Source organism: Scyliorhinus canicula, chromosome 13, assembly GCF_902713615.1.
Source record: "Scyliorhinus canicula chromosome 13, sScyCan1.1, whole genome shotgun sequence".
Lineage (NCBI taxonomy): Eukaryota > Metazoa > Chordata > Chondrichthyes > Carcharhiniformes > Scyliorhinidae > Scyliorhinus > Scyliorhinus canicula.
Window position 1 is genome coordinate 65514179 of NC_052158.1, and position 12134 is coordinate 65526312.

The 12134-nt window shown below is 49.6% G+C and overlaps 1 protein-coding gene across 1 annotated transcript in view; it reads left to right on the top strand.

Annotated features, from left to right (window-relative positions):
- The window catches only part of LOC119976215 (LIM and senescent cell antigen-like-containing domain protein 2), a 129549-nt gene that overhangs the window by 43251 nt on the left and 74164 nt on the right, over positions 1-12134 (top strand). Inside the window, exons 3-4 of the mRNA XM_038816533.1 lie at positions 2282-2348; positions 6045-6165. Coding sequence (XP_038672461.1) covers positions 2282-2348; positions 6045-6165 — 188 coding nt within the window. The remainder of the gene's footprint in view (positions 1-2281; positions 2349-6044; positions 6166-12134) is intronic.

Genomic DNA, 12134 nt, shown 5'->3' on the forward strand with positions numbered 1-12134 from the left:
TGCAGGCGTACTGGCTGGGAAAAGCCCCGGCTGGGGCGGCCGCCTATGGGGTCACCGTATTCACCCCCACCCGGGGGGCTAGGAGCGGCGCTCCGTAACTCTTGGCCGCCGGTCGGCGCGCCGAGAGTGACGCGACGGCGGCGCCTATGTGACGCCAGCCGCGCATGCGCAGGTTGGCCGGCTCCAACAAGCGGCTGACGTCACGACGCCTGACGGCTCAAACCCGCGCATGCGCGGTGGCCGTCTTCCCCTCCGCTGCCCCGCAAGACGTGGCAGCTTGATCTTGCGGGGCGGCGGAGGGGAAAGAGTGCGTCCCATTGAGACGCCGGCCCGACGATCGGTGGGCACCGATCGCGGGCCAGTCCCCTCCCGAGCACGGCCGTGGTGCTCACTCCCCTCTCCGCCCCCCACAAGCTTCAAACGGGCCTTTGGCGCCCATGTTCACGACGGCAGCGACCAGGTGTGGTTGCCACCATCATGAAACGGTTGCAAACGGCAGGCCGCTCGGCCCATCCGGGCCGGAGAATCGCCGGTCGCCTGTGAAACACAGCGAGCGCCGATTCCCCGAGCGGGGGTGGGAGAATCGCGGGGGGTGCCAGGGCGGCGTGAAATGAGTCGCCCGGCCCTCCCACGATTCTCTCACCCGGCGTGGGGAGCGGAGAATCGCGCCCAGAGTGTGAGCATGTGTGTGAGTGAGATAGTGTGTTACAGTGAGTGTGTAAGAGAGAGAGAAAGTGTGTGAGAGAGAGATAGTGGGTGGGATTCTCCGTCCTGCCGCACCCATTTTCAGTTGCGGCGCGTCCCCGCCGGCAGTGGAATGCTCCGTCCCAGCAGCCGGCCAATCCCCGCAGGCAGTGGAATGCTCCGTCCCAGCAGCCGGCCAATCCCCGCAGGCAGTGGAATGCTCCGTCCCAGCAGCCGGCCAATCCCCGCAGGCAGTGGAATGCTCCGTCCCAGCCCCAGCAGCCGGCCAATCCCCACAGGCAGTGGAATGCTCCGTCCCAGCAGCCGGCCAATCCCCGCAGGCAGTGGAATGCTCTGTCCCAGCAGCCGGCCAATCCCCGCAGGCAGTGGAATGCTCTGTCCCAGCAGCCGGCCAATCCCCGCAGGCAGTGGAATGCTCCGTCCCAGCAGCCGGCCAATCCCCGCAGGCAGTGGAATGCTCCGTCCCAGCAGCCGGCCAATCCCCGCAGGCAGTGGAATGCTCCGTCCCAGCCCCAGCAGCCGGCCAATCCCCGTAGGCAGTGGAATGCTCCGTCCCAGCAGCCGGCCAATCCCCACAGGCAGTGGAATGCTCCGTCCCAGCAGCCGGCCAATCCCCGCAGGCAGTGGAATGCTCTGTCCCAGCAGCCGGCCAATCCCCGCAGGCAGTGGAATGCTCCGTCCCAGCAGCCGGCCAATCCCCGCAGGCAGTGGAATGCTCCGTCCCAGCAGCCGGCCAATCCCCGCAGGCAGTGGAATGCTCCGTCCCAGCAGCCGGCCAATCCCCGCAGGCAGTGGAATGCCCCGTCCCAGCAGCCGGCCAATCCCCGCAGGCAGTGGAATGCTCCATCCCAGCAGCCGGCCAATCCCCGCAGGCAGTGGAATGCTCCGTCCCAGCAGCCGGCCAATCCCCGCAGGCAGTAGAATGCTCCGTCCCAGCAGCCGGCCAATCCCCGCAGGCAGTGGAATGCTCCGTCCAAGCAGCCGGCCAATCCCCGCAGGCAGTGGAATGCTCCGTCCCAGCAGCCGGCCAATCCCCGCAGGCAGTGGAATGCTCCGTCCCAGCAGCCGGCCAATCCCCGCAGGCAGTAGAATGCTCCGTCCCAGCAGCCGGCCAATCCCCGCAGGCAGTGGAATGCTCCGTCCAAGCAGCCGGCCAATCCCCGCAGGCAGTGGAATGCTCCGTCCCAGCAGCCGGCCAATCCCCGCAGGCAGTGGAATGCTCCGTCCCAGCAGCCGGCCAATCCCCGCAGGCAGTGGAATGCTCCGTCCCAGCAGCCGGCCAATCCCCGCAGGCAGTGGAATGCTCCGTCCCAGCAGCCGGCCAATGGGGTTTCCCTATGTCCCTACGGATACCCCCACGTCGACGGGTAATCCACGGGCGTGAGTGCGCTGCCGGCGAAATGGAGGATCCCGCCAACGGAGAATCCAGCTCAATGTGTGAGAGAGAGTGTGTGAGATAGTGAGTATGAGTGAGAGTGAGAGAGAGATGGACAGACCAGTCCCAGGCTGTGGGTTTGATTTTTTAATTGAATCACTGATATTGTGCAGCTGTTAATCTTTATTTCCTTTCTTTCAGTTTGAAGGCAGGAAATATTGTGAACACGACTTCCAGATGCTCTTTGCACCTTGCTGTGGACAATGCGGTAAGATTGGAGCAGAGAAATGTTTCCAATGTTAGACAGGATGTTGTGGGAGTGAGTGTGTATGTGTGTGTGTGAGTAAGTGTGTTTGTGAGTGAGTGAGTGTGTGAATGAGTGTGTTGTGAGTGAGTGTGTTGGTGAGTGAGTGTGACTATGAGCAAGTGTGTGTGAGTGAATGTGTGTGTGAGTGTGTCTTTGTGAGTGTGTGAGCATGAGCAGGTGTGTGTGAGTGTGTGTGAATGAGTGTGTTTGTGAGTGAGTGTGAGTATGAGCAAGTGTGTGTGTGTGAATGTGTGTGTGAGGGTGTGAGTGAGTGTGTGACATGAGCGAGTGTGTGTGAATGTGTGTAAGTGTGTGAATGAATGCTTGAGTGTGTCAGTCGGTCAGTCGGTCGATGTGAGGGTCAAATGTGTGGGTCGGTCTCCACAGGTGTGTGGCTACATGTGAGGTTGTGTGAAAGTGCAAGCTTGTGAGTGCACTGATGCGTGTGTGCATTTATGTGTGGTGTGTGGAAGTGTATGGGCGGGATCTTGTGGCTGCATTTGCCACTGGTGCAAATGGTGTGCATAACCCCTCAAGAGGCCAAGGCCAAAAATCTTGCCAGCAAGATGTCGGACACGATTTGTCCCACTCACCATTGACATAACGGAGTAACCACCCAGGCATGTTGGGAACCTCATTGAAATACATTAACATGTCATTAGAGGGCTTCCCCGCTGCATCACCCCCCCCCCCCCCCCCCCCCCCCCCCCCCCCCCCCCCAACATACAACATTGGGACCACGTGACATCATATCTGCGAGATTTACAACAGGTTCTTATAAATGGGAAACAGGCGATGAGAACTCAAAGGGAAGGCGAAGGGGCACACGACCCCTGGGGGTGGGGGGGGGGGGGGGGGGGGAGAGAGGGAAATGGCCGCTCAGTACCTTGGCAAGTGCCCTTGGCACCGGTCTCAGCACCCTGGCACTGACCCCTGACATTTCCCTGGCACCACCCCTGATACTGTGGCACTTCCCTCTGCCCCCTGGCATTTCCCCCTGGCACTGCGCCCTGCACTGACCTCTCTCCCCCCTTCTCTGGTATGGGGGGGGAAGGGTTCCCAGTGTACCTGGTGGGGTTGTTGCCGATGTGCGTGTGCAGGAGAGGCGGGGAGGGGGCTCCGTGTGCATGGGGGGAGCCTTTTCCTCTATTTCTCAGCCGGAGATGGGAGTGCTCTTTCTGGCCACACCCGCCAGCGTGATGGCGTGGGACATGGCCCCAGCATTGTTTTTCTTCTAAGTGCTGCACAGTATATGGAGAAAAGCCGGCTTTGTGAGTGACGAGCTGCACGCCGCTTTTCTCATCTGAACCTTCGTCGATGTGTTTACTTGGATGTGAATACGTTTGTGTATCTAACTCTGTTCAGTCAACAGTGTTGATTGTTGTTCCTGGTCCCATTCACTGTGTCAAATTGAGTACTTGAAATTTCACATCTTATTCTTTCTTCTAGTTTTTCACCTGTCCTGGGTTATTGAATCAATTGATTCTTTGCTTTGTTACTGGGTCGTCCGAGAAAAGAAAGATCCAAAGATTGTGTGGGGTTGAACGGGATTGTGGGTGGTACCAGTTCACCTGTATATCTGCACAAACTGACACTCACAAAACAGACACTATTGACAGTCCCATAGAACCATGGAATTCCTATAGTGCAGAAAGAGCCATTTGGCCCATCGAGTCTGCACAAGCCCTCTGAAAGAGCACCCTACCTAGGCCCACTCCCCTGCCTTATCTCTGTAACTTGTGTTATAATACTATTTTGTAATATATATATTACTCCTTTTGTCTAGCCGAGTTGTTGAAATATAGACGTAGTCTTCCAGTGATGACAAAATAATTTAATGAGTAATATTAAATAAACTAGTGAGTTCTTTTACTTCAATACTGAACTAGCAAACAAACAAATAATTATAGATTAAACTATTAAATAAGATAATGCAATATACTAAGATCTGTAACTTCTTCTCTCTAGCTGTTTCCCTTCTGTACTCTCCACACACCTTACACACTCTCCACTGGGAAAGAGCGGGAAAACCTTTCTATAAGTTTTGGTAGTGTGGCCATCTAGTGTTCGATTGCCTGTACTTGCTTCACATTACTTGATCATGTATTACTACATACAGAGATCGCTACAACCTACTCTTCTTTGGACACTAAGAGGCAATTTAGCATGGCCAATCCACCTAACCTGCACATCTTTGGACTGTGGGAGGAAACCGGAGCACCCGGAGGAAACCCCCGCAGACACGGGGAGAACGTGCAGACTCAACTCAGTCACCCGAGGCCAGAATTGAATCCGGGTCCCCGGCGCTGTCAGGCATCGGTGCTAACCACCGTGCCACTGGGCCCCCCACTTAACTTGTTCAATAAAAGATGAGACACACACTCTTAAATCTCAAATACTCCCAAAGTCTGGACAACCATCAATATAACAAATCTATTTAAACTCAGTACAGGGGCCTGACACAACCCTTTAAAATATTTAAACTGTGCATCAGATCCTGATGACGGATGGATTGTTATTGGATTCATTTGCGCACCCACAGATTCCCAAGATTAGAATCCCCTCCCACAGCCCCTCTCCCAGCCTGTAGCGAGGGGGTTTCAATTTCCCCACAGCCCCTCTCCCAACCTGTACCGAGGGGGTTTCAATTTCCCCACAGCCCCTCTCCCAGCCTGTACCGAGGGGGTTTCAATTTCCCCACAGCCCCTCTCCCAGCCTGTACCGAGGGGGTTTCAATTTCCCCACAGCCCCTCTCCCAGCCTGTACCGAGGGGGTTTCAATTTCCCCACAGCCCCTCTCCCAGCCTGTACCGAGGGGGTTTCAATTTCCCCACAGCCCTTCATTATACACAATGACAATTTTGAAAAGAAGGACACTTGTGAAAACACAACAGCCACTGCCAGTCCTCAGGATGTCAGTAAACGCGATGTTTCACTGTAATTTAGTTGTGTTTGTCATACTACCCCAGTCTCTACCACAAAGAAAGTAATTTCAAACATGGCAGCTAGTAACCCAGGGTAATACTCTGGGGACCCAGTTTCGAATCCCACCATGTCTAATCGTGGAATTTAAATTAAATTTTTTTTTAAAATCTGGAATTAGAAGTCTAACGATGATCATGAAACCATTGTCGATTGTCATAAAAACCCTCCTGGTTCACTAATGTCCTTTAGGGAAGGAAATCTGCTGTCCTTATCTGGTCTGGCCTACATGTGACTCCTGACCCACCACAGCATGTTGTTGACTCCTAAATGCCCTTGGGGAAGGGCAGTAAACGCTGACCCAGCCAGTGACCTCCACATCCCATCAAGGAATAAAGAAAAAGAGAGAACTCATGCTGCCCTCGTTCACCTTTTGTTGGACAATTGCTAAAGTCCGAGGGCAGGCTGGGCAAAATTGGATAGTCCCAACTTTACCAAAAAGAAACAAATGGTTTAGAAAGCATTCTTTCAGATGAACACCCTTCCGAGTCTCCTTCAGGATACACTCACTCCAAGTTGCATTTAGGGTAGATATTTTCCTCTTGTTTGGTTCGGTAGCCTTTCACTCTCTACTCTGAACCTGTTCAGCACTGCCTGGTCAAGAGGGGCTGGCACTGAGCGTAAACTAGGCCCATTTAGTGTTTCATTTCTATTTTGTTTCCTTCTATCTCTCCAGGGGAATTCATCATCGGTCGTGTCATCAAAGCGATGAACAATAATTGGCACCCAGACTGCTTCTGCTGTGAGATTTGCTCTGTGGCCCTGGCTGACTTGGGCTTTGTCAAAAACGCAGGCAGGTATGTTCCGACCCAGAATTCAGCTGGATTAAACACAGCGCAAAAAAAAAGAGGCCTCAACTCAACTTTGGGCAGCACGGTAGCACAAGTGGATAGCACTGTGGCTTCACAGCGGCAGAATCCCAGGTTCAATTCCCCGCTGGGTCACTGTGCGGAACCTGCACGTTCTCCCCGTGTCTGCGTGGGTTTCCTCCGGGTGCTCCGGTTTCCTCCCACAGTGCAGGTTAGGTGGATTGGCCATGATAAATTGCGCCTAGTGACCAAAAAGGTTCGGAAGGGTTATTGGGTTACGAGGATAGGGTGGAAGTGAGGGCTTAAGTGGGTTGGTGCAGACTTGATGGGCCGAATGGCCTCCTTCTGCATTGTATGTCTATGTTCTATGTTAACATCAAATAAATGGGCTTGGGTCCCTCAGAGCCCTGAGAGAAAGCTGCACAATTGCAAGAACCACTTCAATAACATCGTCCTCAGTTTAAAAGGTAAAATCGAAATGTTGCCACAGTCCCAGCTGACCATAGGCTGCTTTCCCCTTTGAGGGGGAGAGCTGACTGGTGGTGATTTAACCTGAGGGGCAAGGTTGAGAAGGTGGGGTCTTCATGAATAACTTTGGCCAATGCAGGAATTGAACCTACGCTGTTGGCGTCACTCCGCATCACAAACCGCCCGTCCAGCCAATTGAGCTGATACTAAAGATATAAACCTAATCCCAACAAAGCCATTTGTTTGACAATGATGCACAATCTAATGGAGATGTTTACAAGTGATATGCCTGTGTGGAGCTGCACATTCTCACCCTGTCCGTGTGGGTTTCCTCCAGTTTCCTCCCGTAGTCCAAAGATGTGCAGGTTAGGTGGATTGGTCATGCTAAAGTTACCCCTCAGCGTCCAAAGTCTAGATGGGGGTATGGGAATGGGGCGGGGGAGTGGGCATAATAATGGTGGGGTGCTTTTTCGGAGGGTCGTAGCAGGCTCGATGGGCCGAATGGTCTCCCTCTGCACTGTTGGGATTTTGTATGCTTGCGTCTTTTGCACAGGAACTAATTTCCAGTTAGATGATAGAATTAAAGTGTTTCATTGGAGCAGAGGAACTCGAGGAGGTCAAAGGGCCCTTCGAGCCTGCTCTGCCATTTGCTAAGATCATCAACTCCACTTTGCTGGCTGCCCCACCGATAACCCTTGTAGATCAAAAATCTGTCCAACTCGGCCTTGATTAATTCAATGACCCGGCCTCCACTGCTCTCCGGGGAAATAGATTCCACAAATAATGACCCTCTGGGAGAGAAAGAATTCCTCCTCATTGCGGTCTTAAAGGGAGACCTCCTGGTCGTGTTCTTAAACATCATTTCAGCGTTGTCTTTTAGTCTGGTCACTGAGATTTAAGCATCAGTGTGAGTAGGTGACTCTGACCAGAGTGAAGACTGTGATGTCTGATCCTGTTATTTTTTTCAAACGGTTTTTGTTCCAGTGATCTTACACACACAGGAAGATGTGACACCAACAAAAGATTGTCAAGTCAGAATTTACGAAAGTGCCATTTAATGTTCAAATATGTCAAAATTACACAAATACATCGATAAGGAGGGATATTGTACACTGGTTATGTACAGGATAACCGTTAATGTGGGACGCAGCACAGGAAAGGGAAAGAGCAGAGCTGTTTGTAGAAGGAAGGGACTTGATGGAAGGACAGCGTACAGTCCGAAATTTGCAGCAATTCCTGGCTACATGCTGCACATTTACAGTCACTATCTCAGGAATTTACAGTATTCTCCCAGAATTTGCATTGAAACAGGCGAGGGAGTGGTATCGAGAGAAACGGTACGGCTGGAGTGTGCTATAGAGAGAGTAACAATGAGCCTGGAATGTGTTATACAGAGAGTAACAGTGATGTTGGAGTGTGTTATACAGAGTAATCGTGAGGCTGGAGTGTATTATATAGAGATAAACAGTGAGGTTGGAGTATGTTATAGTGAGAGTAACAGTGATGTTGGAGTGTGTTACACAGAGTAATCGTGAGGCTGGAGTGTGTTATAGTGAGAGTAACAGTGAGGGTGGAGTGGGCAGCACAGTAGCACAGTGGTTAGCACAATTGCTTCACAGCTCCAGGGTCTCAGGTTTAATTCCCGGCTTGGGTCACTATCTGTGCGGAGTCTGCACATTCTCCCCATGTCTGCGTGGGTTTCCTCTGGGTGCTCCGGTTTCCGCTCACAGTCCAAAGATGTGCGGGTTAGGCGGATTGGCTATGCTAAATTGCCCTTAGTGTCCAAAAAGGTTAGGTGGGGTTACGGGGATAGGGTGGAAGTGTGGGCTTAAGTGGGGTGCTCTTTCCAAGGGCTGGTGCAGACTCGATGGGCCGAATGGCCTTCTTCTGCACTGTAAATTCTATAAAATCTATGAGTGTGTTATACAGAGAGTAACAATGATATGGAGTGTGTTATAGAGAGAGTAACAGTGATGTTGGAGTGTGTTATAGACAGAGTAACAGTGAGGTTGGAGTGTGTTATAGAGAGAGTAACAGTGAGGTTGGAGTGTGTTATAGAGAGAGTAACAGTGAGGTTGGAGTGTGTTATAGACAGAGTAACAGTGAGGTTGGAGTGTGTTATAGACAGAGTAACAGTGAGGTTGGAGAGTGTTATAGAGAGAGTAACAATGAGATGGAGTGTGTTATACAGAGAGTAACAATGACAAGGTGTGTGTTAGAGAGAGTAACAGTGAGGTTAGAGTGTGTTATAGAGAGAGTAACAGTGAGGTTGGAGTGTGTTATAGAGAGAGTAACAGTGAGGTTGGAGTGTGTTATAGAGAGAGTAACAATGAGATGGAGTGTGTTATACAGAGAGTAACAGTAAGGTTGAAGTGTCTTATAGAGAGAGTAACAATGAGGTTAGAGTGTGTTATACAGAGTAACAATGAGGTTGGAGTGTGTTATACAGAGAGTAACAATGAGGTTGGAATGAGTAATACAGAGAGTAACAATGAGGTTGGAGTCTGTTATACACAGAGTAACAATGAGGTTGGAGTGGGTTATACAGAGTAACAATGAGTTTGGAGTGGGTTATACAGAGTAACAATGAGGTTGGAGTGTGTTATACAGAGTAACAATGAGTTTGGAGTGGGTTATACAGAGTAACAATGAGGTTGGAGTGTGTTATACAGAGAGTAACAATGAGGTTGGAATGAGTAATACAGAGAGTAACAATGAGGTTGGAGTGTGTTATACACAGAGTAACAAAGAGGTTGGAGTGTGTTATAGAGATAATAATGGTAAAGCTGGAGATTGTTATACAGCGAGTAACAGTGACAACGAAATGGAGTGTGTTATACAGAGAGTAACAGTGAGGTTGGAGTGTGTTATACGCAGAGTAACAGTGAGGTTGCTGTGTGCTATATAGAGAGTAACTGGGGCTGGAGTGTGTTATAGAGAGATTAACAATGAGATGGAGTGTGTTCTACAGAGAGTAAGAGTGAGGTTGGAGTGTGTTATAGAGAGAGTAACAATGAGGTTGGAGTGTGTTATACAGAGAGTAACAGTGAGGTTGGAGTGTGTTATAGACAGAGTAACAATGAGGTTGGAGAGTGTTATAGACAGAGTAACAATGAGGTTGGAGTGTGTTATACAGAGAGTAACAGTGAGGTTGGAGTGTGTTATAGACAGAGTAACAATGACAAGGTTTGTGTTATAGAGAGAGTAACAGTGAGGTTAGAGTGTGTTATAGAGAGAGTAACAATGAGGTTGGAGTGTGCTATAGACAGAGTAACAGTGAGGTTGGAGTGTGTTATAGAGAGATTAACAGTGAGGTTGGAGTGTGTTATAGAGAGAGTAACAATGAGGTTGGAGTGTGTTATAAATAGAGTAACAGTGAGGTTGGAGTGTGTTATACAGAGAGTAACAGTGAGGTTGGAGTGTGTTATAGACAGAGTAACAATGACAAGGTGTGTGTTATAGAGAGAGTAACAGCGAGGTTAGTGTGTGTTATAGAGAGAGTAACAGTGAGGTTGGAGTGTGTTATACAGAGAGTAACAGTGAGGTTGGAGTGTGTTATAGACCGAGTAACAATGACAAGGTGTGTGTTATAGAGAGAGTAACAGTGAGGTTAGAGAGTGTTATAGAGGGAGTAACAGTGAGGTTGGAGTGTGTTATAGAGAAAGTAACAGTGAGTTGGAGTGTGTTATAGAGAGAGTAACAGTGAGGTTGGAGTGTGTTATAGAGAGAGTAACAGTGAGGTTAGAGAGTGTTATAGAGAGAGTAACAATGAGATGGAGTGTATTATACAGAGAGTAACAATGACAAGGTGTGTGTTAGAGAGAGTAACAGTGAGGTTAGAGTGTGTTATAGAGAGAGTAACAGTGAGGTTAGAGTGTGTTATAGAGAGAGTAACAGTGGGGTTGGAGAGTGTTATAGAGAGAGTAACAATGAGATGGAGTGTGTTATACAGAGAGTAACAATGAGATGGAGTGTGTTAGTGAGAGTAACAGTGAGGTTGGAGAGTGTTATAGAGAGAGTAACAATGAGATGGAGTGTGTTATACAGAGAGTAACAATGAGATGGAGTGTGTTAGTGAGAGTAACAGTGAGGTTGGAGTGTTTTATAGAGAAAGTAACAGTGAGTTGGAGTGTGTTAGTGAGAAAGTAACAGTGAGGTTGGAGTGTTTTATAGAAAAAGTAACAGTGAGTTGGAGTGTGTTATAGAGAAAGTAACAGTGAGTTGGAATGTGTTATAGAGAGGTTTTGAATGAGCAAAGTGTGCTTGATTGTGCCACCCGGTGGTGAGGCCTCGCCTTTCCCTATCTCACAGTCCCGCCCCTTCCTTCAGCTGCAGTTTTCTGCAGTCACGGGAAACCCGGAGGACCAGAATTAAATTGGAAATTGTGGCTCAATATGTGGCTGGCGACCTAACAATAATATCTTAAATACCAGGCCCTCTCCTGGGAGCAGCATGAGCCACAACCACTGTCCCACCTCCACAGAACCTAACTATAAACTATAAACATTTTGACTTCCCACCCAGTCCATACCCGCCCATTTTGTTGGGGTTAAAATGGCACTCTGTGGGCTGTGTAGCCTGGATTAGGCAGAATAGCCGATAGGGCAAATGTTCGGAGAGTTCTAGAGGAACTGAACCCCAGAGAAGGCGAAACGAGGTGAGGAAGGATCACAATGCTGCTGTTATTCAGCTCAGCAAATCATCAACATTAAATAATGTTTCCACATCAAAGCTAACTGCCATTTATTATAGTATTATATAATACAATCTGCTATATACCCAACATGGATATGAATTGCCATAGTGGGACTAAGTTTCTGTCAGTTCTGACCAGGGGTTTGATTGCAGTGTTAATGTAAGCCTACTTGTGACAATAATAAAGATTATTATTATTATTGTTTAACGGGATTGGCTGTATCACGACTGATCCATGGCTATCGTTGGAATATTGTGTGCAAGGTATCCCATTAGCCAAGAGGCCTGGAGTGGTGGCTGGGAACATTCACTGCACTATCGCTGGGAATGAGGGGCTGATTTAGCTCACTGGGCTAAATCACTGGCTTTTAAAGCAGACCAAGCAGGCCAGCAGCACGGTTCGATTCCCGTATCAGACTCCCCGGACAGGCGCCGGAATGTGCCGACTAGGGGCTTTTCACAGTAACTTCATTGAAGCCTACTCGTGATAATAAGCGATTTTCATTTCATTTCATAGAGATCGAGAAATGTTTTTTGTGTGTGCCTTGCTGGTACTGGGAAGGCTGATGAGGGATCAGGAAGGTGCTTCCAAAAAAACAAAATCAAGTTTTTGAGAGGATAAATACTGCCAGGTTGTTCCCAGTGGTCAGAGAATTGGTACCACGGAGGGGTGCACAGATTGGGGATTATTGCCGAAAATGTGAAGGTGGGGGTTAGAGCGGGGCACGGTAACACAGTGGTTAGCACTATGGCTTCACAGCTCCAGGGTCCCAGGTTTGATTCCCGGCTTGAGT